Here is a 26,050-nt window from a genome sequence, read left to right on the forward strand (position 1 = left end):
TAACGGTGTTAACTCCCCGTTAAGTCGGAGGGCTTAATTGGAGGAAAATAGGTACGCCAGGAGCTAAGTTGACACACCCCTGCCCATAGGGTGCTAAACGTTCCAAGCGCCTTCAAGTTAGGGGTGAAATTGATACTTAACTCAAAGGAATATTACACTTTGAACGTTGTAATATTTACCGACTTGAAATACTGTTGGATTTATGTTCAATCTATAGTGCAAATATATTATTTGGCGTATCAGCTTTACGGTTTGTATTATTTTGTGTTCCGTGTTCGGCCAATGCGTCATACATGTTGAATTGTGCAAACACACTTTTTCTTGAATATTGAAGGCCACCAGAATTCCCGAAAAATATGAACACAACATATTATGTCAAAATCAGTTGGTTTGTTGCGTTTCTCACTGTCGAGTTGAGGGAACGATTGCTATCCGACCCCGACCAAATATTGTGAGCTTGGATCGTCAAACGCCTCTTCGACTTCAAGTTCAAAGCAAAACGTTCTAGTGTTACCACCCGATGTAGCAAATCCAAGGGCTCGTATTCCAGTTACCTGTCAACTGCCATTGTTTTATTACTTACTAAATAAATAATTACAATTTTATTCCCACTCATCTCATTCAGCAGCTAATAACATTAACAACCCTATTAACAAATTAAATGTTAATTGTTTTGACCCATATTCAAGTAAACTAAGAATATAGTTATTTTGTAATGCTCTCTTCCTGTTTCTAGTTCCAAGTTCAACTTCCTGTTAGGTTAGATTGACTAACCATTGAGAAATCATCATATGAATGCTATATTTTGAATAGTAGGAATGGTGTAAAGCTTAATAGAGTCAAGTTAAGGAGAAATTATCTGGTAGAGCCCATTCTTATCGTATTGATTGCTAGTTAAATGAGAGAGAGTTTCCTTTCTACCTCAAATTACCTGATCCTATACTGACATAGATTAACGAGCTTCCTTCCTGTAGTTTGTAGTGAAATTCTATTCATAATATTTCCTTATACCTTAATTGATATAGGATGGGGATTTACAGTAATATATTTGAAAAAATTGTAAACCTATGTTTAAGATAACATTTGATTTCAATAATATGAAAGTATGATTATACCTTTATTTAGCGGCTTAATGTAACGAAATCTTTATGTTGAGTTTGTTTAACAAAGTTGTGAGTTTAACAATATACCTGGTATCTACAGTATGATTCTCCAGTTATCCAGATCCACTTCATTTGGGGATCAAGAGACAGTCCTGCAGTGAACGACGGCATAACCAGATTCAGGGTGAAGAAGATGGTTGCAATACGAACAGAGAGTAAATCATACGTCGTTTACTGTAAAATAATCCATGGAGTTCAGTGAAGGCAGCAGCCACTCTGTCGAGAATGTAGGGCGATTCTGGTTCTTGCTTTCACCGTCTGCAAAGTTACTAGTATTTCAAGTGATGATGACGAGTAACAAGAAGCAGTTATAGGTACGGAGAGTTTGTTGATCCAAACCTAAAGAGCGGAGAAGCATTCTATGTGAAACCAAGGACTGCAGAGATACAAAAAAATTATTTTTCAAGTTGGTTGTTCGAAGATTTGAGTAGAAACTAAAACTGTGTAAAGCAATGCAGTTTCATAGGGTAAATTTAGTCATTTCATGATCGCGTGAAATCTGATTGTACCTGCCACACTGATGGCATGAAATCGCGATATGGTTTGTTTTGAGGGCCTCTTGGATCCGATGTCTTCTCATCGGGCCTTTTTCTGGAACAAGACAATGAATGGAATAGAAACAGTATTTGCAGGAGTTTGTTACACAAACTAAACTAGCCATAGCAGTTTATACTTTATTGTTCAGAATACAGTAAGATCAACGAGGAATTGTAGATACTTGGCCTACCTTATTACATCAGTTGTCGATTGCTTATCACCAAATACAGCTGATTTAGTGGCTAAAACAAGTATGGGATGCACCACCAGAAGCCTCTGGATCTCCTGAACTACAGTTTCAACCACCGTCTGCAGGGAGAGGCTCTTCCTGTCCATAGGTAAGATACTACGTTTTAGAGGATTCTTTACTCGAATAATTAAGTTGAATATATGGAAAGCACGGTTAGAAAAGGAAAATGGGTAAATCTGAGCATCTTACATTGTAAACTGAGAAACTAAACCAGCAATGCATATGTCGAGAAAGGCAAGTATACGAAACTAGTTCAGATTGACCATATGACTTAAGACATGGAAAGGGGGAAAACTAGAAGTGGAGAAATATATATCAACTCCTGAGAAGCCTTACGACTCAATGAGTAATACCAAAAAGCTGAAGAAAGAAGCATGATAGTTAGAACAATGAAACACAAATAAGAAAAGAATCATCATGAAGCCATTACCTGTTGTTGTTCCTGGTTGATGAAGATGGTAAAGCACGATCCATCCAGTAAAAAGCCCCGATGCTGGTTCAGAGAATTGCTTAGGAGTTATTTGATACTGATATTGCACAGGTGTCAACACAATAGTTCTATTAAGAAATGCTGAAGAATTATGACGTAAGATAACAACAACGTGAAAATGTATAAGCCATATTTCGCCAACAATTTGTTGTCTAAGCCATACCATTATCATGTCTGCTGAATTAAAGTTCACTTAAGACGAGGAACGGAGAGGGACATTTAAGCCCTCTTGTATTGTCAATCCATCACCCATAATCAGATGATCATGCTACTCAGTTGACCATTTGTCCTTTAAGACTATGCAGCTAACCACAGAGTTTAAGGGTAAATACCACCTTAAGGCCTTATCAGCATTAAAAGGGGATTTATGAACAAATTGAGTTACTTGTGAAAGGAACAATGCACAAACTCAAATGTGCTGCTAAACATCATTAAACCAACCTGTCGATCAAAAGAATATAAACAGCACTACCTCCCTTCTCCTTCTCCTGATGAAGCCGATGATGCAGTGTCTGCAATAATGGGTGAAGGAATGCTCGAGTAAGAATTATGCATAAGCAAAATCTAATCACAAGATTAGCAGGTTCTGCCCCTTCTACTCAAAAGCCAAATCACATTCTGAAAGTGGATGACTTCACGATTTTTGGTAGGTTCAGTTATCCTACTGAGATAAATGTCAAGGTGTGTTTTGGACTCGACAGCTGAGGTACAGAAACTCAACCTCATCGTGTCTCAGAGTAGAGCAAGAAAGAAGCATCCATTGAAGAAAAATATGAATAGCCACAGATATACAAAAATCATGAGCTGATGTTTCTATTTTAAAAGAAAAACAGGATAATTTATACATTGGATATTCAGCCAAAGAGAAGCTCATCTTCTCACCTTAAGAGTAGCAATAAATTCGAAACTATTGTAACATCGCCTATACAAGAATCGCCTCAAGCACGCGACAAATAATTCTTTATCATATTCATTGCCAGATCCCTTCAAGCTGCTTCTTAACCCTAAACATCATTACAAAGAAAATTCACCCTAATTCCAATTTCAGTTTATGAAAACACACGAGCCATTAATTATCAAAATAAGCTCTTATATTAAAAATTTACCATTAGCCTCGATAATTCGCCGCTGCAATGCTCGTGAGATGCTCGAAACATCGAAACGGCAGTCCAAATCAATGAATAGCACCGCGCGCTCCAGCCCCCCATAGCTCACGCCCTTCCACTCTTTAGGCAAAATACAATTTATCGCTGCCTGCGTAAAAATCCCCCCAAAAAAAGATGTTTTAACGCAAAATTTAGCTTTAGGAAAACGAGGAACGTGCTATTAGAGCGATTGGTGGATGGAATTTAGCTGCTGCTTTCACCTGGATGAGGATTAGGGTTTTGGCCGAAGGAGAGGGCCCCACGATTTCGACGACGTTGCCGGCGCGGAGGGGGAGGCGGTGGAACGGCGGCGGCAATATGAGAAAGGGGCGCTCTGTGAGGATTCTGACGAGTGCTTGCTCGGCTGTTTCGTCTGCTGTGATCCATGAAAATGCTGGCGTCATGTCTCTTGGCTGTTGCATTTGGGCGGGAAGAAGAGGAAAATCGCTTAAAATATAGGGGTTATGGCCAAAAAACACGCGAAATTTGAAAAAGTTATACATAAACTTTCAATTAAGCCACAAAATACATGAATTTATATTTTGTTGCAGTTTTTCACCTAAGTTTAACTTTCAAAGAAATTACAACTTAATTGACAATCGAAATTAAGTCAAATATATTAATTTTTGTTTTCATAAACCTAAGAGCTTCTAAATACTCTTCATTATCAGAAGTTAGACCAACATCAAGTGAAATTTCGACTGCAAATTAAGCTCTAATTTAGTCGAAAGTCAAACTCGATTGAAAATTGCAACAAAAATATAAATTTAAATATTTTTTGGCTTAATTGAAAGTTCAGGTGAATTTTTTTTCTCAAAATTCGTATATTTTTTTGCCATAACCCCTAAAATATGCTACTTTCATTTTTGTTTTTTCCATGCGAATATTAAATATTTATGCTTAATATGGAAAAAGTTAATTGAATTAGTGAATGGAGAAAGGAGCCCGCAAAATAGTGAGCGGAGAAAAAATCTCGCAAATTATTACCAAAAATAGATTATGATATTTTTTGTGGACGGACCAAAATGACAAATTATGATATATTTTTGTGAATGGAGGGAGTACTTCATTCGTCCCTCAAATTTGTATTCGTTTGAAAATCACACCTACTTTGAGAAACTGATTGAGCTGTATGAGTGAAACAATAGTCTCATATTTATTGTAAGCAGTTTATGTGGAGTATACTTATAAAAAAACAATGACTATTAATTGAAAAATGCGGACTGCACAGATAAATGACACGTAGCACTGACTTTAAAAGATTCTATTTAAAAAAAAACATGGATGTGCAAAACAGTCATTTTTACATTTCGTGCAATTAGACATGCATGGTTTTATTTTATAATATGCACTATTGTGCAATATGCAGTGTTCTGTTTTGTCATATGCATGATTCTTGCAATAGTCATTGACATGACATGCATGGTTCATTAGCACCATATGCAAGGGTTCATGAATGCATGGTTCAGTTTAAACATAGCAGATTTCAGGAAAAATGATGCATGATTCATTGACACGAGATGCAGCGTTCATTGACGCAATATGCACGATTCATTTTACATGAATGCACGATTCAGTTTAAACATAGGATGCATAGTTCATCGATATGTCGTGCTCTGCTCCGAATGGAGCCTATTATTCCGTTCACTGCTCGGACGGGTGGCGCTTCTTGTTTCTTCTTGCAGGTTTGGGTTTTTATTTTTCTTGTGCTTCAGACCCGCTGCGGCTTTTTGTTAAACACATGATGGTCGCTTCTTGGTGGAGGTGTTCGGAGTGGTATAGGTGGCCGAGCTTCTCTTTTGGTCAGCTGTAGTGGGTGGGGTTTCTTGCATTTTCGTTTTCTTGTTCCTTCTTGATCATGACTCTCGTCTTGGGTGGACAAACTTCTTGAGTTGGGTTCTGCTGGGCATTTTTTCGAGCACTTGGGAAGCATTCCTGCTTAAGGTGGTTTGTGTTGATGAGGTGGGCCTTTCTTCGGCTCTTGCTTGCGGTTTCGGATTGCTCAGGTTCTCCATTTTTTGCTTCTCAGCGTCACTCTCTTGGCGTGGATTTGGCTTCTCTTTCTTTGGGTTTTTTATCTTTTGATTGTTACTTTAGTTTCACTTTGTTGTTGTTTTTCTTTGTTAGTAAGCCGGGGGTATTTAGGGGCGATGGTTTGGCCGGAGCTTTTGAAATACTCTCAACTCAGCTCACTAAAATTTTTTCCTGTATACGAGTACTCTTTTTCCTTGCCAAGGTTTTCCCTTTTGGGCATGTTTGTTTGTCAGGAAAGTAATCTGAATTGGGATTGTTATTCCCAGGAAAATGATTCCATGGAAAATGAATCCTAATAGATTCATTATCCAGTGTTTGGAAATATCAAAACTAATTATTAGGATTCTAGATTGTATCATTAAATAAATATATTTAATTAATATATGTAAGAATTAAAGTGATATTTACCCTTAATTTTCAATAATTCAGAATATAATTTTTGAGGTTTAAAAAATTATTTTCAATAATTCATAATATAATTGATAGTGTGAAAATAGTTCGGGGTTTCAAGTGATATTTACCCTTAATTTTATAGTAACAACAAAGTACATTATTAAGATTACTAAATGATTTACAATTCTAAAATTAAATTCATTTTTTTCTTAGATAATAATAATAATAATAATAATAATAATAATAATAATAATAATAATAATAATAATAATAATAATAATAATAATAATAATAATAATAATAATAATATTAATAATAAGTATGATTCATAATTCTAAGAATTAAATTATGATTTCTTAAAATAATTCATGAATTAATTAATTAATTAATTAATAATAATAAGTATGATTCATAATTCTAAAAATTAAATTATGATTTTTTTAAAATAATAATAATAATAATAATAATAATAATAATAATAATAATAATAATTTTCATTTTATAAAAAAACAATATTGGATATATATGTAAGTAAGAATCCTGAGAATGAGGAAAAAGAATACCTAAGAAAAGCTAGGAATAAGAATCCTGGAAAGTTGTACTACTTTCCTTGTTTTCAGGATTCTGATTACTTTCTCTATCTGGCAAAAATTTAACCAAACACATGAATTTAATATTTTGGAATCAGATTACTTTCCCATGACAGAATCCGTGCCAAACAAACATGCTTAGCAAGGTTTTAACGAGGCTCGGCCCTTAGTTTGCTTTCTGTGCTTTCAATGGTTCTTTAGGTTTTTCTTTATCTTTTTAATAAATTTTTTATTTAATAATAGGATGCATAGTTCATTTACACAAGATGCATGGTTCATTGATACGACATGCATGGTCCAGTAACATAATATGCATGGTTCATTGACACAATATAAATGGTTCAATTTAAACATAGATAATTCAAGAAAAATGATGCATGGTTCATTGACACGATCTGCAGGGTTGACACAATATGCATGGTTCAATTTTGATAGCAAAATCATTTTCAATTTTCCTTCACCAGTTTTGCAACCTTCTTCTTCGTGTTTCCGACAAACTTATCTTTAACCCATTGTCTCATTCTTCGATATTCTGCGAACTCTGCCATTAGCCACCACCATAGCCTCCAATTCTATCGATCCCTCAATCTTCTATCAAAAATTCATTATCCATTGTACCATAACCACAATATATCTTTGAATCATTACGTGAGAACTCGTCAGTGGTTGTTGTCGTCGTTGTGCATCAGTCACCATTGTCTATCGAGCATCGTTCAACTCAGAAAGAGGAGGAGAAGAAGACGAAGAAGAAAGGAAAAAAAAAACAATCACGTGAAGAAATGAAACAAAATCAACTGACCATATAACCCTTACTATAATATTCTTAAGTTAAAAGGAAGAAAAAGAAAAGGTGAGTATTAGCCCTAGGATCAAGGAGATGGATGGATGGATAAGATTGGGTAGTAGTACATACTACCTAAGAGAAGGAATTCTATATGACCCATTCCCTATATATATATATATATATATATATATATATATATATATATATATATATATATATATATATATATGGTTCAATTCAATAGAAACAGCCCCTTATATAGAGAAATGAGACATATTCTAGTTCGTTAAATCAATCTTGATCAAGGGTTGAAATTAAAAGTTAATATAATTAATATAATCATTTCTCACAATAAAATTGGTAAGATTCTAAATATCCCTAAAATTACTCAATTCTCATTCTCTCTCCCTCATCTCTCTCTCTCCCGTCTCCTTTCTATCTCTCTCTGTAAACTGCCGCCCCCTTCCTTAATCCCCAATTTTGCCGCTCCTTCATCCTCTCCGGCGAATGTTCAAGGTACGTCAATGGTATTGAACTCCATAAAATTAAAATACATACATAAGTTCAATGACAGAAAACTAAAAGTTCATTGAACTATATCTACAAGTTCAATAAAATTCAACACTCAATATCTAAAAGTTCAATGGTATTCAATGGTATGCAAGTAGCAGGGGAATGGACCGTGAAGATTAGCTCAAGCTAGAATAACATCTAAAATAAGAATCTGAAACCCATACTTGCTGATTTGGACAATATCAAGAAAATTAACTATACGTTCATTGGACTATATCTACAAGTTCAACAAAATTAACTATATGTTCATTGGAATTATCTAGAAGTTTGGGGGAAGGGGGCCGACAATTCTCGCCTTTTGCCGAGGGAGATGGGTCGTTGAAGGTGGCCGACCTCGTCGGATTTTGGAAGAGAGGGGAAACCGGAGGCGGCAAAGCTTTGGAGAGGCGTCTGTTCTGATCTTTGACGCGCAGCGGCAATGGCTCGTGGTGGCTCTCGCCGCATCGGAAGAAGGGCGAAGAGAGGCGGGGGTGGTGCTGACTAGGTGAGGTGATGGCCTTGCCGGAGTTCAGAGGAGGTAGGCGGCTGGAATCAAAGAGAACAAGGAGATGGGAGGACGTTCGTGGCGGTGGGAGGACGTTCGTGCGGTGGGGAGAAGAAGAGAGAGAGAGAGAGAGAGAGAGAGAGAGAGAGAGGAAAAGGAGAGAGGGGACGAAAGAGAGAGAGGGAGAGATGAGGGAGAGAAAGTGGGAAGTGAGTAATTTTAGGGATATTTAGAATCTTACCAATTTTATTATGAGAAATGATTATATTAATTATATTAACTTTTAATCTCAGCCCTTGATCAAGATTGATCTAATGAACTAGAATCTGTCTCTTTTCTCTGTCTAACTTTGTGTTTCTATAGAACTTTTCCCTATATATATATATATATATATATATATATATATGTGTGTGTGTGTGTGTGTGTGGTGTGCTATCGTGATAATTGTATTTTTCAGTGCGACACCGGAACCGAGGGAGGGGCGCGTACATGGGATGCGACTTTGGTCGCGCAGAGGCATCTTAGTTGCGTGCGAAAGGGGAAAAGAGGTAAGGCTTTGGTCGCTGGGGAGAGGGGATAAATCTGGGTTACAAGGGTGCTGGCGGTACAGTGCCACATGGTTGGCTACAGAATTTTGCACATGGGCGGGGAGAGGGGAGAGGGTTGTGGCGGTGCGGTGCAGCGCCTTGGAGAGAATAAAAGTTGCGGGGGTGTGTCAGTGTGCCGCCGAGGGTATTTAATTTTTTTTTTAACTTTAAGTTTATTGCCGCAAATGGAGTCATCTGAGGTGAGGCTTTGGCCGGGGGTGGGGGGAGGGTTGTTATGGGAGTGCAGCGTCACTGCAGGGTGGTGGTGGAAGTGCAGCGCCGTTCGGGGGATCTGGGTTTGTAGTATTTGGATTTTTCTTTTTCCTTTTTTTGTTAATTTAAGTTTAGCAATTAATTATTTAATTCAATGTTATAATGGTAATTGATGACTTAATCTAAACTACCAAACGACTTATTCACAATATCTATATTTTACTCCCTTTGTTTCGACTATCTTGGAACAAAATTTTTGGGCACGAGATTTAAGAAATTAGTAATTAGCGTGTTAAGTGTGGTAGATGAAAATTTGAACAAAAGGGAAAAACTTTTGTCATGTAATGAAATGTATCAAGATAGTTGGATGGCTCAAAAAGGAATACGAATCAAGATAGTGGACGGAGGGAGTATATCTTATCTACCAAACACTAAATTATGGTGCTAATCTTTCTCTTTATACGATACATATCTTGAATTTGATCTATCTTAACTTATTTTAATTACGGCTTTCAAACATACCCTAATGTAGAGACTTATTCATCACCAAATAACGACCTTATTTCAAAGCAAAATAACTTAGTAAAGAAACAGCCTCAAAACAATGAGATGAGATTACGAAGATTGAGACACTTATTCAACACCAAATAATGAATGAAAAAGAATCAAATTGAGAGAAGATCGAACAAATAACAAATATTACAAACAAGAAATCAATAGAGATAGCACAGACAAGCAGAAGCAAAAAATTGGAAAAATTTTCATTTAGAGCTTCCACTGTGGTAGAAAGTTTCAAGGTAGGAGCATCTGCAGCGGCACTCTATTCTAGAGTGAACCGCTATTTTGCAGTCCAATGCTCCCTCCAACAGCACGCTACTTTACGCCAAAATGTAGAGTGAATGAACAGTGCCCCGGCAAATGTAGCGGGCTACTGTTCATCACGCTAGTTATTATTTATTTTTTTTGCTTTTCTTTTATCCTTCTTTTTGTGGTTTTAGTTTTACTTCTTTTTGTTATTAATATGAAATACTTCTTATTCATCACTCTAATTGTCTCGTTATTAATATGAAATATTTCCAATGTGCAATTTAAAAATTGACGATCAGAATATATATTTTTATTTTGTATATTATTAATTTATTTTATTTTTGTTTAAATTATAAAAGATATTATATAGAATTTTTAAATTGCAACATCATAAAAATACAATAATATAAAATTGCAATAATAATAAAATTACAACAACACAAAAATATCATAAACATAAAATTACAAGAAATAGAAATACAATAATATTAAATTAAGAAAACATTCAATAAGGTCCAAAATCCCCTTCAGATCCTCCAGCATCACCTCCAGCATCACTTCCAGATCCGCCAAAATTCGGAAATTCATCACCAAACATATTGAAAGCATTGTGTAATTAGGCTGTCGAGAAGAAGAAGACATGAAAGGCAGAATAACAAACAAATAAAAAAAAAAAGACAAACACAAGAAATAAAAGCTTAGATTCTATGTGGAAGTATACAAATCGTAGAGCATATTTATAGACATTAAATTGTGAAAATTTGCAGATAAGATAAGAAATGAATGGTGGAGATTTCATGGAAATCGTGATGAATGGCATAGATTTTTTCTTCCAGATTCGTACATGAGATATAGAATGGATGATGCAGATTTAAAGAACTTTAAATGGATGGTGCAGATTTGATTTTATAAAGTTGCAGAATAGATAAGAAACAGATGGTGAGGATTAATGGAAATCATAATGGACGGTGGATATCATCATTGGAAAGATAAGTTTGCAGGAGAGATAATAATTGCAGGAGTATGCAGACAAGATAAGATTTCTTTGAACAAATTTTATTATATAAGAAGTATGCACATCTAATAATCTGTACACCTATCTTCTCAATTTTACTCATCACGAAGCAAAAATAAGATATGAATTATCATGCTGCTGGCTCTTCTTATATATTTTCTTCTTCAAGCTCATCATCAGATGAGCTTGAAGAAATACTCAATGAATGTGATGTTGAACATCAATTGATGTCTCAACATATTTTGTCAAATAATTTCATTGTAGCAAGCCTTATTGAAAATCAAAGTGCTACAACAATCCACAGAGGCTCAGTTCCTGGTCGCAGGATGATCCATCGTGATCGAGAAGTGGCTGCCCAACGTCTGTTCAACGATTATTTTTCTGAAAATCCAACATTTAATGAAGGAATGTTTCGTAGACGTTTTCGAATGTCTCGAAATTTATTCCTTCGTATTGTTGATGCTGTAAAAAATCACAATAGTTACTTTCGGCAAGGAAGGGATTGCACTGGTAGATTGGGCTTGTCCACACTGCAAAAAATAACCGCTGCATTTCGGATATTAGCATACGGGGTACCTGCAGATGCCACCGATGAGTACATCAACATTGGTGAGTCTACTGCAATTAAATGTGTCAAGAAATTTTGTCGTGCAATTGTGGAAATATTTTCAAGTCAATATCTTAGATCTCCTACTTCTAGTGATGTTGCTAGACTATTATATATTGGTCAACAACGTGGTTTTCCAGGAATGTTAGGTAGTCTAGATTGTATGCACTGGAAGTGGAAAAATTGTCCAACTGCTTGGGCAGGCTCATATGCAGGTCGTAGTGGATCTCCCACGATTATTCTTGAAATTGTTGCTGATTATGATCTTTGGATATGGCATTCATACTTTGGTATGCCAGGGTCCAATAATGATATTAATGTCTTGGAAAGATCGCATCTTTTCAGTGATCTTGCTAGAGGTATCACTCCACCTGCAAATTATGTAATACAGGGAAAAGAGTATAGTGTGGGTTATTATTTAGCTGACGGAATATATCCGAAATGGTCCACACTTGTGCAAACTATACATGAACCACGTACTGCAAAGAAAAAACATTTTGCTACGAGACAAGAGTCGTGTAGAAAAGATGTGGAACGTGCATTTGGAGTTCTTCAAAGTCGATTTGCAATTGTTGCAAATCCGGCCCGTTTTTGGCAAAAGAAACATTTAGAGCTTATCATGAAATCCTGCATTATCATGCACAATATGATAATTGAGGATGAAAGAGACTTGTCTGCACCAATTCAAGAGATGAGAGAAGTCCCAACTCCAGATGTCGAAACGGTGCCAAATGAAGCACGTCAGTTTCAAAAATTTCTTGCACGCTATCGAAGCATCAAAGATAAATCAGCTCATCTTGCACTTCGTGATGCATTGGTCGATCATTTGTGGAAATTAGTGTGCTATTGTCATGTAATTTATGCTTTTTTCAATTATTATGTAATGTTATTTTATATGTTGTTGGAATAAATTAATGTGCAATAATTTAAATATAGTATAAAAAATCAAAATAATTATATTATATTATGTTATAATTAAATAAATCAGAATAAATATAAATAGAATTAAATATATATATATATAATATAATAACTATATAAAAAGATTAATTTAATAACAATTAAAAGTATAAAAATAGAATATTCCATTATAGAGTGAAATGTAGAGTTGATTGTTGGAGAGCAAAATGAAATTACTCTACATTTCACTCTACAAAATAGAGTGAAGTTCACTCTAATGTAGAGTGAACCATTGGAGTTGCTAATAATGCTACCTTTTATAGTGGGGCGTTGGTTTTAAGGAAATAAAGTTGGGATAGCAAAGAAAAACAAAAAAAAACAATTTTACTTCCTAGGTTGTTGGCGACCCCACCACAGTTGATGATGCGCGCGTGTGTATCACTATGGTTTTAGCTCGCTTGCACACGCCCGCTGTGCGGCTGTGAGTGTCCACTGTGTAGTTTTCAAGATATAATTTATTTATTTTTTGAAAAATCTAATTATAATTTAGTAATAGTTAAATACTCCCTCCCTTTATCCCAGTTATAATGAGACTCTTTTTTTGGCAAGAAAATTAAGAAATACTCCCTCCGTCCACGAAATGAGTACTCATATTTCATTTTTCGTCCGTCCACGAAATTAGTACCCATTTCTCTTTTTGGCAAGTGTACCCCACACATCTCTTTAATTAATACATTAAAAAAGTTGAACCTTTAAACTATTTACACTACACTCCATACATTTCTTAAAACCCGTGCCGTCCACAAATGGGTACTCATTTCGTGGACGGAGGGAGTATGTGTTTTGTGTGTAGATGAAAAAGTGAAAAGATGAATAAAGAATAAAACTTTTGCAAAATAAGAAAAGGTCTCAAGATAAATGAGACATCCAAAATGAAGAGAGACTCAAGATAGGTGGGATGAATGGAGTATAAGATTGTGATATAGGGGAGAAAATATGAGATAATTGAAAAAATAAATAGTTATTGAAGTGGCACACATATAGCACCACTAGAGCTGGCAAAACGGGCGGCCCGGCCCGACCCAGCTGGCATTGGCGGATTCAGGATTTGTGATTTGGGGGTACTAAATTTATACGATGTCTGAAAATATTTGTATGAGGGTTCGGGGGCGAGAGCTCTCGAGCTAATTATTTTTAAACATTTAGTACAGTTCATTTTCATATTCAAGTAGAATCTTAATGAACTTAGAATTAGAATCAATCACTTAATATAATAAATAGTTGTTCGCAGTTCTATTCATTTAACGACAAGTACATTGAAAGCATATAAAAACCTACTTTTACGCATTTTTTTTTGAAAAATTATTTCATATTCTAAAAAAAATAAACTAATTCATTATTAATAATTCATAATTTTACTTTGACTCGATCATTGACTCAAATTCAATACTAAAAATTAACTAAGAAATGAAAATGAGTAAAAAACTATACAAATTTAACAAACTAATTATATAACAAATTACTATAAAAATATTAAATAATTAAGATGAATATTATAATTATCAAAATGATATATTATATTTATTAAGATGAATATTATAATTATCAAAATGATATATATTAAAAATTATATAAGAGATTTGGGGGCACGGTCGTACCCCCTTGCACCAATGTGGCTCCGCCACTGCCAGCGGGCTTTTGAGATTGACCGGGTCGGGCCGGGCTGGCCCGAATTCAACCGGGCTGCTATATTTTAGGCTCAGCCCAGCCTCGATCGGGCTATCGGGCGGTCGGGCCAAACTCGCCCAATAATTTTTTTTCACTAAATCCTAGTTTTGTTCTTATAAAAAATTAAATAAATTAAAATAATATCAAATAATAATTATAAACCAAACAGAAAATTGTGCTGAGAGTTGCATCTCAGTTTTCTAGGCGTGGTTGGTTCCCAAAACAAACTTCCTCTTTGCTTTCACTTTTTTTTTTTTTTTTTTTTTTCCTTTTTTTCAATTTTTATTTTTTTTTTCGATAAAATTCCCTCTCTACCTCTTTCCACTCTAATATTTCGATAGGAATTAGGAACACTGGTTTGAGTATCACATTTGTGGAAGAATTTATGTTCCTGTTCGACAATTAAGTTGCCAAAAGCTTACTGACGTTTGTCACTGCTCTATGCTGTTTGAATTTAAGTAAGAGTTATTAATATTTAAGGAAGAGAATTGAAAAAAGGGAAACAAATAAAATAGAATACCTAAGTAAAATTAGAATAGTAAAAATAAAATTTTAAAATTAATCGGGCGGGCTTTTTAGCCCGAAAACCACAGGCTTTTTAGCCCCGGGCCCGATCAGCCTGGCGGGTTTATTGGGCGGATTTTTTAGACCCGGATTTTTTTGGGCCTACATTTTGTACAACCCAGCCCAGCCCTAAACACGGACGGGCCGGATCAATCTTGCCAGCTCTAAGTACCATTATAGGATAACACCATAGTGAATGTTGTTATAAACTACACAAAGAAAAAACTAGTTATACTAAAAGACAAACTAAAGAAAAGACTATTTATATATAGGGCAAATGGTTTTTAATACCCACTTCTATAATACATCTATCAAATATACCACCTATATAAAACATCTATGAAAAATACCCACTTCATAGTGAAATATCATTCCTACCCTTATACTATATCTCTCTTAATACTTCATCTTATACATTAATCCGCGCTTTCAGAATTGGTATCAGAGCGGGTTTTTATAGAGGAATTATTTTATATTTAATTTATTTTAAGATTAACCTATGTGGGAGGAGACTCCATAAAAATTTGTATGGATCCGGACGAATGTCCGAGATGTCTTGTATACAGGGTTTCTCTCCAACATTTGGAGAGAGAAAACAGTCACCTAATGGGTGAATTACGAGTGTATTGGAGATTCCTAGCAAATCACATTAACGAGGACGAGGAAATAGTTCGTGAGATTATTACGAACATACAGGGTTGTCTTGAGGCCCTACTGGAGAATGCCGAGGCCAAATCGGCAAATGAACGAGCCAGAGCCAACCTCCATCAATTACACATCTGATGGAACAGAAGGATAAGGCGGGAGCTGTCTACCCAAAGTACCAGCCTATCAAGCCGGATTCTTCCGTAAATATTGAATTACGGGAAATCCAAAAGACGGTGGAATACTATGGCAACAAGCTATATGATCTACCACTGGAGATAAGCCGGATATCAATGAAACAAGAGGAAATGCTAATCCTCTTACATGATATCAAAAGAAGGGTGGAGGAGATCGAAAGGCGAAAACCATGTTCCGGAAAAATTCGGAATACATGGTCCAGAGAACCGACGTACCCTCTACCAGTCAATGCAGCACCCAAAAAGCTGCAGACAGAAGAAATAGCTCGTTTCTTGAGAGGGAAAAATCATGAATAACCTCGAAAGGATCGGACTGGAAGATCTACAAGAATTAGCAGAATCTTTTGTTAATTTAAATATGGTGGATCTGAAGACGAACCAAGGAGATTTCGAGCCCAAAGTCGAAATCCCACGAGAAGAGCCATCCACATCTTCCAGGAGGGCTGAAGTTCGTGATGAAGCAGGGAGCCTCCAACGAACCAGAAGACGGCGCAGACTACAAGAAACTCCTGTAGGAAAAATCATACTCGAGCCAATCCATCCATATGGGTTAGTCCTCAACATTGACGAAGCAAGCTTCAAAAGTTGGGAATCACTCATTGATGAATGGGCATCGGCAATGAAGATCGTAATTGCCACCGTGGAGTATGATAAAAATGAATTTATCAAAATTTTCGAGGCAAGTTTTGCTGGAATGGCAAAACAGTTTTGGGACAACATCAAAACAAACGAGAAGAACGATCTGTTCGCCAAGGTTTCTCCGTGGGACATTCTGGAGAAGGCAACGGAGTATCTCAAAGTCCACTTTCTTGGAATGTGATTCTTTGAAGGTGCAGGAGAAGAAAAGCGTATCAAATACCAACAAGCACTCTATAGTTTGAAGTTGGTAGTTCTGGAGCCAAAAGCTCTCGACGAATTCTTACGCTTATATGCCTTATACACACATATGGGGCTAGTCGATGATCAGATTGCCATGGATCTCTTCTTTCTGAAGTTTCCGAGTCCATGGAGAGAAATGTTCATCAACGATTACAAGTCACCTGGAGCATTCCACCTCGATAGTACATCAAGGAGAATGTCCTATGTTCACAAGAAGCTGTCAGAATGGTGTCAGCAGGCGAAAGTCCAGAGAGATCTCAAGAAATTGAGAAAAATAAACCAAAGAACTCCTTTGATTTGCGACAATATTGATCTACCAACAGAAATAGGTGGAGAATTATTGTATCAAATGAAGAAGACAAAGAAACATAGGTTCCAACCCTATGGAAGAGATCTAAGAACCAGGCGGGGCTCTTGGAAACCCAGGACTATATGGTCCAAGCAAAAGGCCCGATCCTACAAATCAGGCCAACGGAGTGGACCATCGAGGAGCCGGTTTTCTTCTCAGAAACGAATCCCGGCAAGGAAAACTTTCAGGCGTACCCAGGCCAAATCAAATGAAAGTTTCAAAGATTGCAACTGCTGGACGTGCGGTGCAAAGGGGCATATTTCTACCAACTGTCCCGACAACGAGAAAAGAGGGATGAGGAGATTCGAATCCACACCGGATATTGAAGATGCCATCTACAACCAAGAACTGATGCCAGTTTATCGGTTCGAAGATATATCCTCTGATGAGAGTATATACGAGCAAGAAGAAGTCTTTAGCTCTGAAGATTCGGATACTAGTTATGGATCATCCGGAGACGAGTCAGACTAAGGAGGAGAACGAGGCCTTCCACTCTCAAAAGAAAGATCAAGAAGGATTTACAAGCCATTTCTTGATTCCCCAAAAGGAGGTGGTAGATAAGCTTGTGAAAAAGCTTAAAGACAAAACCATGGATGTACAAACATTCCAAGGGTTTTCAGGCGGAAGAATGAATCAAGTCATACAAAGCTTGAGTCCATTCAAAATGAAGCATCATGTCTATTTCGGCACTACAAGTCGAGAATTGGCGCTTCCAATAGAGATAACAAACAACCAGGTGGAGATCCAATTAGTCCCAGCCGAAGATGTGCGGAGGGATCTCAGAAAAATGAAGCCAGAAGTGGCTAAAACGATGAAATGGATTCATATTGGAGCAATCCAATTGGTGATCAAGTCTGGACTCAAACCAAGGACGGATACTCCAATTGATGTTGCCCTCTGTGACAAAAGGGTCACAGACACAAAAGATTCAGTACTGGGAGCCTTTTCAGGCAATCTGTACGCCAAGAAGATTATAGCCAAATTATATCCACAGATCGCTTATAATCTTTAAGATTCATCCTTCAGTCGAGCCCTGACACTCTACCAGGACTTCAAAAGGAAGGATCTGTTGACGGGAGGAAATAGGCCATACTCGATCACATATCAAGTATCATATGCCCTATCAAATTCCCACCACACGGATTTATTTTTGGGGAAGGATTTTATTGAAGTCCCCGAAATATTCAAAGAAGTTGCCAAGGCAGTAAGCCTTGACCGAGTCGAAATTCCAAGAATTGGGGAGATCGACATCCAAGTTGGAGATAAGCAGGTGCTGGAACATAATCAAAGTCTTAGATTGGGAACACCAAGGCTATCATTCCAAGGAGATAGGCTGACTTCAAGGCCTTTAGAAAGAAGCTTATCTAATTCCTACGAGAGAAGGGCGATTAAGGAAACATCAGCTCTAGGCATAAGAGTAAAACTCAAATGCCCCGAAGGATGGAGAAATGTTTCCACATAAATTGATACAACTGAAAGGAAAAATCAATTTCCTTGCAATACGTTGTATTATTTGGATAATCCAGAAAGTGGTCGATATATTGGAATTCTGGAGATTGGAGGCTTTGAGATCAAGATCGAAGGCAAAGCCGGACAAGAAGCAGACGTCCTAATCTTAGGGCGAAATTTCCTTGACAATTATCAACCATGATCAAGGAAAGCGAGTGGAGTGGAGATCACAATGGGCGGAAAGCGGTTGCTGATCCAATGACAAGTCCATTCTCGATTTACATCTCTGTGGGGATGTTATACAAGAAATTCAAAGCATAATATTTTGCTGCTTATGTCGATTCAGGAGTAGGAATCTGTACGGCAAAAAGAGGAGTCTTTCCAACAGAAGTTGAAGAAGAACTGCCTCGAATTGCGGGAAGGGATTTCTCCAAGAAAATCTTACTCCTATCAAAGGGAGTAAAACAGACAGAAATATTGATCGGTGAAGCAGGCCAAACACCTTGGTACAAGGTCAAGACTCCACCCATCTATTTCCATGATACCGGAGCAGATATATTATTCGGAAATAATTTTCTGCAAACCTTCAAAAGGTATACCCAGGACAATGAAGCCAGGAGGCTAGTGTGCACAACCAATTGTGACCACAAGATCATTGTGCAAAGGCTCAAAGGAGCTTTTAATCGTTCAATGCCAATCAAATTTCGCAGCAAGCGTGGTGATGATGGTAGACTCCGGAGACCACAAATGAAGGATCAACGGAGGTTCAGAGATATTCTGCTCAAATGCAGCAAAATCGAGGGATTCCCAGATCTCTCCGAAGAGGAAACACAAATCCTCAAAGTCTCCTTGATATCACATAAAGATATTAAGGAAGAAGAACAGGTGTCCATAGCCGACGTCAAAAGGAGAATCCAGAAGTGTTATCATGAGGATCCTTTGGCATGGTGGGACAAGAATCAGCTCAAAGCTACCTTGAAAGTTAAAACTGGAAAGGAGCATGAGTTCGTGAGATTCAGACCTATCCTAATGAACACTCAAGATCAGCAGGATATGAGAAATATAATCAAGGAACACCTTGATTTGAAGTTAATCGAACCAGGGAATTCGCCTTACAGCAGTCCTGGATTTCTGGTGAGAAATCATGGAGAGATCAAGCGAGGAAAACCAAGATTGGTCATTAATTATAAAGGGATTAATGACATTCTTGAGTTTGATGGATATTTCATCCCAAACAGAGAACACCTTATCAACTGCATCAGAAGTGCAAAGGTATTCTCAAAGTTCGATTGCAAATCAGGATTTTACCAGATTCGCATGGAGGAAGGGAGTAAGAAGTTCACAGCCTTCTCAACTCCACAAGGACATTATGTCTGGAATGTCATGCCAATGGGGTTAGCCAATGCGCCTCAGATATTCCAAAGGAAGATGGATAATCTCTTCAAAGATTATTCTTCATTCATGTTTGTTTATATTGATGACATTCTTATTGGATCAAATAACATTCATGAACATGTCAAGCATCTGGAAATCTTTGCGGATGTTTGTCAACAAGAAGGACTTGTGCTGTCTGAAAAGAAGGCAGTCATTGCCACCCAGAAAATGGAGTTTCTGGGGATTGAGATCGATGAATCTGGAATAATTCTACAAGAACATATTGTGGAAAAGGTCCAGAATTTCCCGGAGGATCTCAAGGAGAAGAAGCAGCTCCAAAGCTTTCTCGGAGTTGTCAACTTTGCAGGGATGTTTATCAAAGACCTTGCAGAACATAGAAAAGTCTTCAGTCCACTACTCAAGAAAGATGTTCCATTCATATGGAAGGAGGAGCATCGGGAGGGTATGAAGAAGTTGAAGGAGATTTGCAAAAATCTCCCAAAACTTTCAATACCACAAGACGAGGATGACCTAATCCTCTACACCGACGCAAGTGATTCCTGGTGGGCAGCCGTGCTCACAAAAATCACTCCTTATGGAGAGGAACCATGCAGATACTGTAGCGGTCTCTTTTTCGACAGTGAAGCTGTGCGATGGCACATCAACGAGAAGGAGTTCTATGCAGTCAGAAAAGCGTTCAAAAAATGGCCGCTATTCTTACTTGCTAAGGAATTCGTTTTGAAAGTTGATAACACTAATGTTAAAGCTTTCTTAACCAAGAAAATAGAATCTAAACCTGAAAAGGTTAGATTACTTAGATGGCAGGCTGAATGCCAATATTATGATTTTGATATTGTCATTCTGAAATCTGATGATAATGTTATTGCAGATTTCTTAACAAGGGATGGAGCCAAGTGAGGTTGACACCATCATGGATAACCAGAGGCAGCTCCTGGAAAACCTGGAGATGCTACAACAAGAATGGCAAGAGTGCTTACTCCATGTCAAACAAGCAGGAAGGATACAATCGGATGATGAATCCAAAGTGTCTAACCTTATACGAGAATGTCTCAAAAAGATGATAAGTCTTAATGAGGCAACCCACAAGCCGCTCTTGCGCGGGATCATGACTCCCATGATCGAAACAGGCATTACCGTACCGGCCGGACTACCGGTAGCAGGGGATTCAAGTACCCCTAGCACAAGTTCTGAGGCTAAGGCGTCAAAACCAGATCCTCAAGAAAAAGATGTTGCTAAAGCTTCACCGCCCGAACCAACATGTCAACCATCCACCTCTGGGGTAAAAGAGGGAGAGATCAATCTTAGGCCACTGACAGGCAAATCTAAGATTGATACTAACATTATTGAAATTTCTCCTGTTTGGCAGCTGTACCAGTCCAGATGGGAAAAACTCAATACCAGAAAAGGAATCAATCCGGGTTATTGCCGGGTTGATGTTAAAGGAAAATATCCTCGTGTTTGGATGACTACCGGAGCTAATCCTCAGGAGGTCAAGGAATGGTATGAATTTGGGGCGCTAGCCTCAGTTTATACTATATCGCCAGCATTCAGCGAAATCAAGGGTCTACCAAGGTGGATCCAAGAAATAGTCTATGATGCTTGGTCGAACAATCCGTCTCTAAACAGGGGAGACGTCCTGGAGTTATATTTTCTCAGTGCAGCTCCAGAACCAGCAGGCAAAGGGATTCATGAAGCTTTTCATTTCATTAAGCTTCGGAGACCCGACACGGAGGCCTTAAACAGAATTAAGGCACCAGATCACCAGATCTCCATCGTCACCACTTTTACGGAGGATCAAATCTCCACAAGACGTGCATGGGGACTATGGGTCTGTCTCATGGAGATAGACAAAGTAAAGTACCAATTCAAGTTCTCTCATAATGCAGGACTTGGATCTTTCTTGTTAAATTCTATGACAGGAAAAACCACGAGCTTCGCGGAGAAGGCCTTCGAAGAAAAAAGGCAGACTCTCTGGCGCAACAAGGTGGCGGGAAGCAAAGAAACCCGTCACAAGTTCTGCAACATGGCCCATCTAGGCCATTGGATAGATCACATCTGCGCGAAGTGTCCCACGCAGAAGGAACCGGAGTTTGGAAAAGGCTTATTTCCAAAGCTTAACAAGAAGAAATTCCGGTCCGACGAGTATGAGGAGCACAAGACTCCACATGAACGAGCACCGCGGGCACCAAGAAAGTAAAGAGCCCGACAAAGAAAAGGGAGTCATGTGACTCAGGACAGGAGGACCACCCACTAAAAGAAAAACGACGAAAGTGGGTGGATAATAATGCAGACCAACTATCCACTGACTGAGGTGGGTAATTCTACAGGAGTTCCACTCATCAAAAGAAGACAAAGGATGGTGGAAAAGTTGCAGGCCCCTCACAGCATTATCAGCTAAATAATGAAGTATGGGACCAAGAAAGCACCACTCACCGAGAGCAGGAAACACAGCTGAGTGGAGGAAAAAGTAGCTGGACCTCACCAACCATTATCACAAAAAGATAAAGGAAGGTTCAACCCCATGTGAAGGCACTAACTAGTGTCGGCAATAATGGCCGACAAAAGTAGGTGGCTGTCACCATCCAAGTTAGCTGGCCACGAAGAAGGAATCCAAGGCCAACTACCAAGCAATTATAGAGGGAATCAAACCTCTATATAACCCCGAGCTCTGGAGAGAAGAGATCATCGAAAAATCAGAACACATCCACACAACACTCTCTCTAGAAAATTGTCTTTGTAATTTTAAATTTCTGTTTTCAAAGTTTTTCATTTTTTAGTTTTAGTTTTTTTTTTTTTTTTTTTTTTTTTTTTTTATGTATACAAGTATTAGCTACCAATGAGTAGCTAAACAAGTTTGTCTCCTCCCTGATGGAGAATTTTTTGAAATAAATTAAGTATTTTATAATTCCTCTATAAACGTTTTGTTTTCGCTCAACTTTCCGGTTTAGTAGAAAATTTTCTTTCATTTTCCAACAAAGTATTATACGTCGACACTTAGTGAAGGAGGAAGGTTGCAACCATCCCTTGCGAGCGCGTGGTTGGACGGAGCCTTGGGGGCAGACAGTCCGTAAAACGCAACAAGCACTGACTCCTGAAGAAGACCAGTCGACTAAAGGTATAATGATGATTTATGTTAAGATTATTTTTGAAGTGTTACGGAAGCATGTTGGGCCTGATAAGTCTTCATAGACTATTTCCAATTTGAACATGAAATTGTATTATGATGAATATGTAGAGGATTTGTTAAAGGGTAGTTTTGTTATTAATTATGAATTGGATATGGTTGATATATGTTTTGTGAAAGTGAGTATTTTTGATAGATAAGTTATGGAGGTGGGTATTTTAAATTTTGACCCTTATATATATGTATATATATATATATATATATATATATATATATATTTTGACAAATGAAAATACTATTTATACTAAAGGACAAATTAGTGACTGATATTAAAAGAGGATGATATTGGTATCTAATAAAAATGATTGAGTTTATTGTGAGTGGAGAAAATATCTGACTTAAAAGGTAAGAAAGACATCTATTATGTGATAAAAGGAAATCAACAAATAAAAATTAACTAATTTTTATGGACACCAAAATAACAGAAATGAGTATTTTTGTGAAGGAAAGGAGTAAATTTTAACAGTATACTCGTTTGTAGATACAAATACATCAGGTCGGCTCGAATAAGCAATGTGGCACATAGCTCTCCATCACCATCTGCAGCTTTAAATCCTGAAGAACCAAATAAACTCCATCCATATCCAACTCAAATCCTCTTCCAACTGAGAACGAGTGAACCTTCTTCCTCACCTCAATCCAGCTCTGCGCCGGGACCTTCCTCAGCCCCTTAGCCCTCGCCAGCGTCCTCACCTCCGCAGCCTCACCCCAGCGCCCGCTAGCAGCATACAAATTCGACAGCAACATGTATCCACCCGTTGCGCTGCTCTCCATACCAAACATCACAGCAGCGCTCTCCTCCGCATCATCCACATTCCTATGCATCTCGCAAGAACTCAACATGGCCCCCCAGACAGGCGCGTTGGGCTCCATCGGCATGCTTCTCAGGACCCGTCGTGCCTCCTCAAGAAGCCCCGCCCTCCCAAACATATCCACCATGCACGCATAGTGCTCCACCCGGGGCTCGATCCTGAACTCTCCACTCATCCGGTGGAAAAGCTCGCGGCCCTCAGCAACTAAACCTGCGTGGCTGCAGGCAGAGAGGACAGCCACGAAGGTGACCTCGTCCGGCCCAATCCCGGCCTCCACCATTTGGTTGAAAATCGTGAGAGATTCGAGCCCTAATCCGTGCATCCCATACCCTGTGATCATTATGTTCCATGAGATTATATCTCTAAACTCCATTTTCTTGAATAGCATTTCCCCTGCCCCTAAATCCCCACATTTCATATACATGTTGATCAAACCATTCATCACCAATACATCATTGTCCATAAACAATCTGATCGTGTGGCTGTGAATCTCTCTACCAAGAGGGAGTGCTGATAGCTCAGCACATGCTGATAGCACGCTAGCAACGGTCACAGCATTGGCCAGAACTTGAGCATTCTGCATACGTCGAAAGAGCTTCAAAGTCGCCTCTTTACGTTCCTCGCTAGCTGCAAATCCGGCTATCACAGCACTCCAACTCACCACATTAGGCCTCACTGTGTTCGAACTCTCCAACCTTAGGAAGGCGGAGAGGGCATTGTCACACAAACCTGCCCGAGCATAGGCCGAGATCAACGCATTCCAGCTCACTAAACTCTTCGAATTTAGAGTTGAGAAGAGATACTCTGCCTTTCTCACATCACCATTTCTCCCATACATGCTTATAAGAGCATTGCTCACAAATATATACCTCTCAAAACCACCTCTTATCACATGACCATGAACAATCTCACCTTTAGTAGCAGCCATAATTCCATCACACACTGAGATAACAACAGCTATGGATTCAGCTGTAGCATCAACACCTCTCTCTCTCATCAAAACATAAAATCCCCATGCCTTCTCACCAATCCCACACCATGCAAAGCTCGAGATCACTGAGGTCCAAGTCACGGGATTCGCCTCCCAACCCTCGTTTTCCATTCTCAGAAGCATCCCAACCGCGCCTTCACAGTCGAAGTTCTTGGCGAAACCCGACACCACAACGTTCCACGAGATGCGGCTTCTCAGAGGCATTCCGTCGAACACCTTCAGCGCAGCTCCCATCAAACCGATCTCTCCATACATTCCCACAAATTCGTTACCAACATGTAGATTGCTCGAGAGCCCGATTAGCACGGCGTGGGAATGAACCAATCGACACAATCTAATATCGCCCCTCATCGCGCACGCCCTTATAATTAGCGGAAAGCCGAAACCGTCGGGGTGAAGATTAATCTCCCGCATTCGGAAATACAATTCAACAGCAGCGCTATACCTAAAATCAGAGAGATAAGCACGCAGCATCGAGTTCCAGAACAGAGGGCTTGAAAAGCAGTCTCTGGGAGATTTATCAAACACCTTCCGTGCATCGTTCAAAAGGGAGAGCTTTGCGTAGGCGGAAACCAGTCTGGCCGACAAGAACGCCGAGGAAAACAATGATGTAACAGTAACCTGAGCGTGGATCTGTTTAACGGCTCCATCGAGATTGAATCTTTGGTCGATTCTGCTGATGCAATGCTTGAGAAGATGGTCGAAGAGATCGATGAGGCCATTTCCCGACTGAATCTGTACTGCTTCAGTACAGTAAAATTTACCGAAATTGTTGTGATTTGCGTGATAATATGAGTTGGGTGTGAGGAATTTGAATGGCGAGGGGAAGAAACGCTTGTGTAGAATAGGCAGAAGGATCATCAAGCTCAAGCATCAAACAGATTGAATTTCACTCTACAAAATACAAATGCATGCTTATATTTAGGTATTTTCATTTCACTCCCACAAAATTAGATATTTATGTTAGTTACCCCCTATATTTCTAGGTAAAGTCGACCCGCCGGGGCATATGGCGACTCATTTTTTGACTTGTCCCATCAAGTCCACGACAATGAATTTTAATCCTTATTTTTTAAAAAATTAACACATAGTAAATCTTAAAAGAGAGGACATGTTCTAAGATGAAAAGATAAAAATAAAGCTGAGATATACTCCAAAAATAGAAAATCTTTTAAGGAACGGACCAAAAATTAAAAGTTATGAAATTATTCGGTGAACGAAGAAAGTAATTGAGATGTCAAGTTGGAAGAACTCGTTCAAATCGAATAATCGTATATTTATTATT

The 26,050-nt window shown here is 38.3% G+C and overlaps 3 protein-coding genes across 3 annotated transcripts; 1 reads left to right on the plus strand and 2 right to left on the minus strand.

Moving 5' to 3' along the window:
- Nucleotides 1–230: 230 nt before the first annotated feature.
- Nucleotides 231–4,025, minus strand: LOC131010166 (DNA repair protein XRCC2 homolog). Its single transcript, XM_057937586.1, has 11 exons — nucleotides 3,807–4,025; nucleotides 3,547–3,694; nucleotides 3,323–3,444; nucleotides 2,882–2,952; nucleotides 2,381–2,443; nucleotides 1,891–2,028; nucleotides 1,673–1,754; nucleotides 1,503–1,539; nucleotides 1,330–1,421; nucleotides 1,191–1,255; nucleotides 231–554 (listed from the first exon to the last, which is right to left on the minus strand). Exons 1-10 carry the CDS (start codon nucleotides 4,005–4,007, stop codon nucleotides 1,232–1,234), a joined length of 978 nt encoding a protein of 325 aa, XP_057793569.1. The 5' UTR covers nucleotides 4,008–4,025; the 3' UTR covers nucleotides 231–554; nucleotides 1,191–1,231.
- A 7,121-nt stretch (nucleotides 4,026–11,146) lies between these two features.
- Nucleotides 11,147–16,526, plus strand: LOC131009733 (uncharacterized). The gene is made up of 2 exons (XM_057937141.1): nucleotides 11,147–12,525; nucleotides 16,080–16,526. Exons 1-2 carry the CDS (start codon nucleotides 11,188–11,190, stop codon nucleotides 16,524–16,526), a joined length of 1,785 nt encoding a protein of 594 aa, XP_057793124.1. The 5' UTR covers nucleotides 11,147–11,187.
- Nucleotides 16,527–23,342: 6,816 nt separating this feature from the next.
- LOC131010169 (putative pentatricopeptide repeat-containing protein At1g17630) lies at nucleotides 23,343–25,726 on the minus strand. The gene has a single exon (XM_057937587.1). The coding sequence runs from the start codon at nucleotides 25,624–25,626 to the stop codon at nucleotides 23,455–23,457; it is 2,172 nt and encodes a 723-aa protein (XP_057793570.1). The 5' UTR covers nucleotides 25,627–25,726; the 3' UTR covers nucleotides 23,343–23,454.
- Between the last annotated feature and the right edge of the window lie 324 nt (nucleotides 25,727–26,050).

The sequence above is a fragment of the Salvia miltiorrhiza genome, chromosome 2, assembly GCF_028751815.1.
Source record: "Salvia miltiorrhiza cultivar Shanhuang (shh) chromosome 2, IMPLAD_Smil_shh, whole genome shotgun sequence".
NCBI classification, from domain to species: Eukaryota; Viridiplantae; Streptophyta; class Magnoliopsida; order Lamiales; family Lamiaceae; genus Salvia; species Salvia miltiorrhiza.

What these genes read in the sequence shown, in the direction of transcription:
- LOC131010166 (XM_057937586.1), bottom strand. Translation starts at nt 4,007, where the DNA reads ATGCAACAGCCAAGAGACATGACGCCAGCATTTTCATGGATCACAGCA. An exon ending in TCAACCAGGAACAACAACAG is followed by an intron (nt 2,029 to 2,380) that starts GTAATGGCTTCA and finishes ACCTATGGACAG; the next exon opens with GAAGAGCCTCTCCCTGCAGA. An exon ending in TCATGCCATCAGTGTGGCAG is followed by an intron (nt 1,540 to 1,672) that starts GTACAATCAGAT and finishes GTATCTCTGCAG; the next exon opens with TCCTTGGTTTCACATAGAAT.
- LOC131009733 (XM_057937141.1), top strand. Translation starts at nt 11,188, where the DNA reads ATGAATTATCATGCTGCTGGCTCTTCTTATATATTTTCTTCTTCAAGC. An exon ending in AATTAGTGTGCTATTGTCAT is followed by an intron (nt 12,526 to 16,079) that starts GTAATTTATGCT and finishes GTGGATCTGAAG; the next exon opens with ACGAACCAAGGAGATTTCGA.
- LOC131010169 (XM_057937587.1), bottom strand. Translation starts at nt 25,626, where the DNA reads ATGATCCTTCTGCCTATTCTACACAAGCGTTTCTTCCCCTCGCCATTC.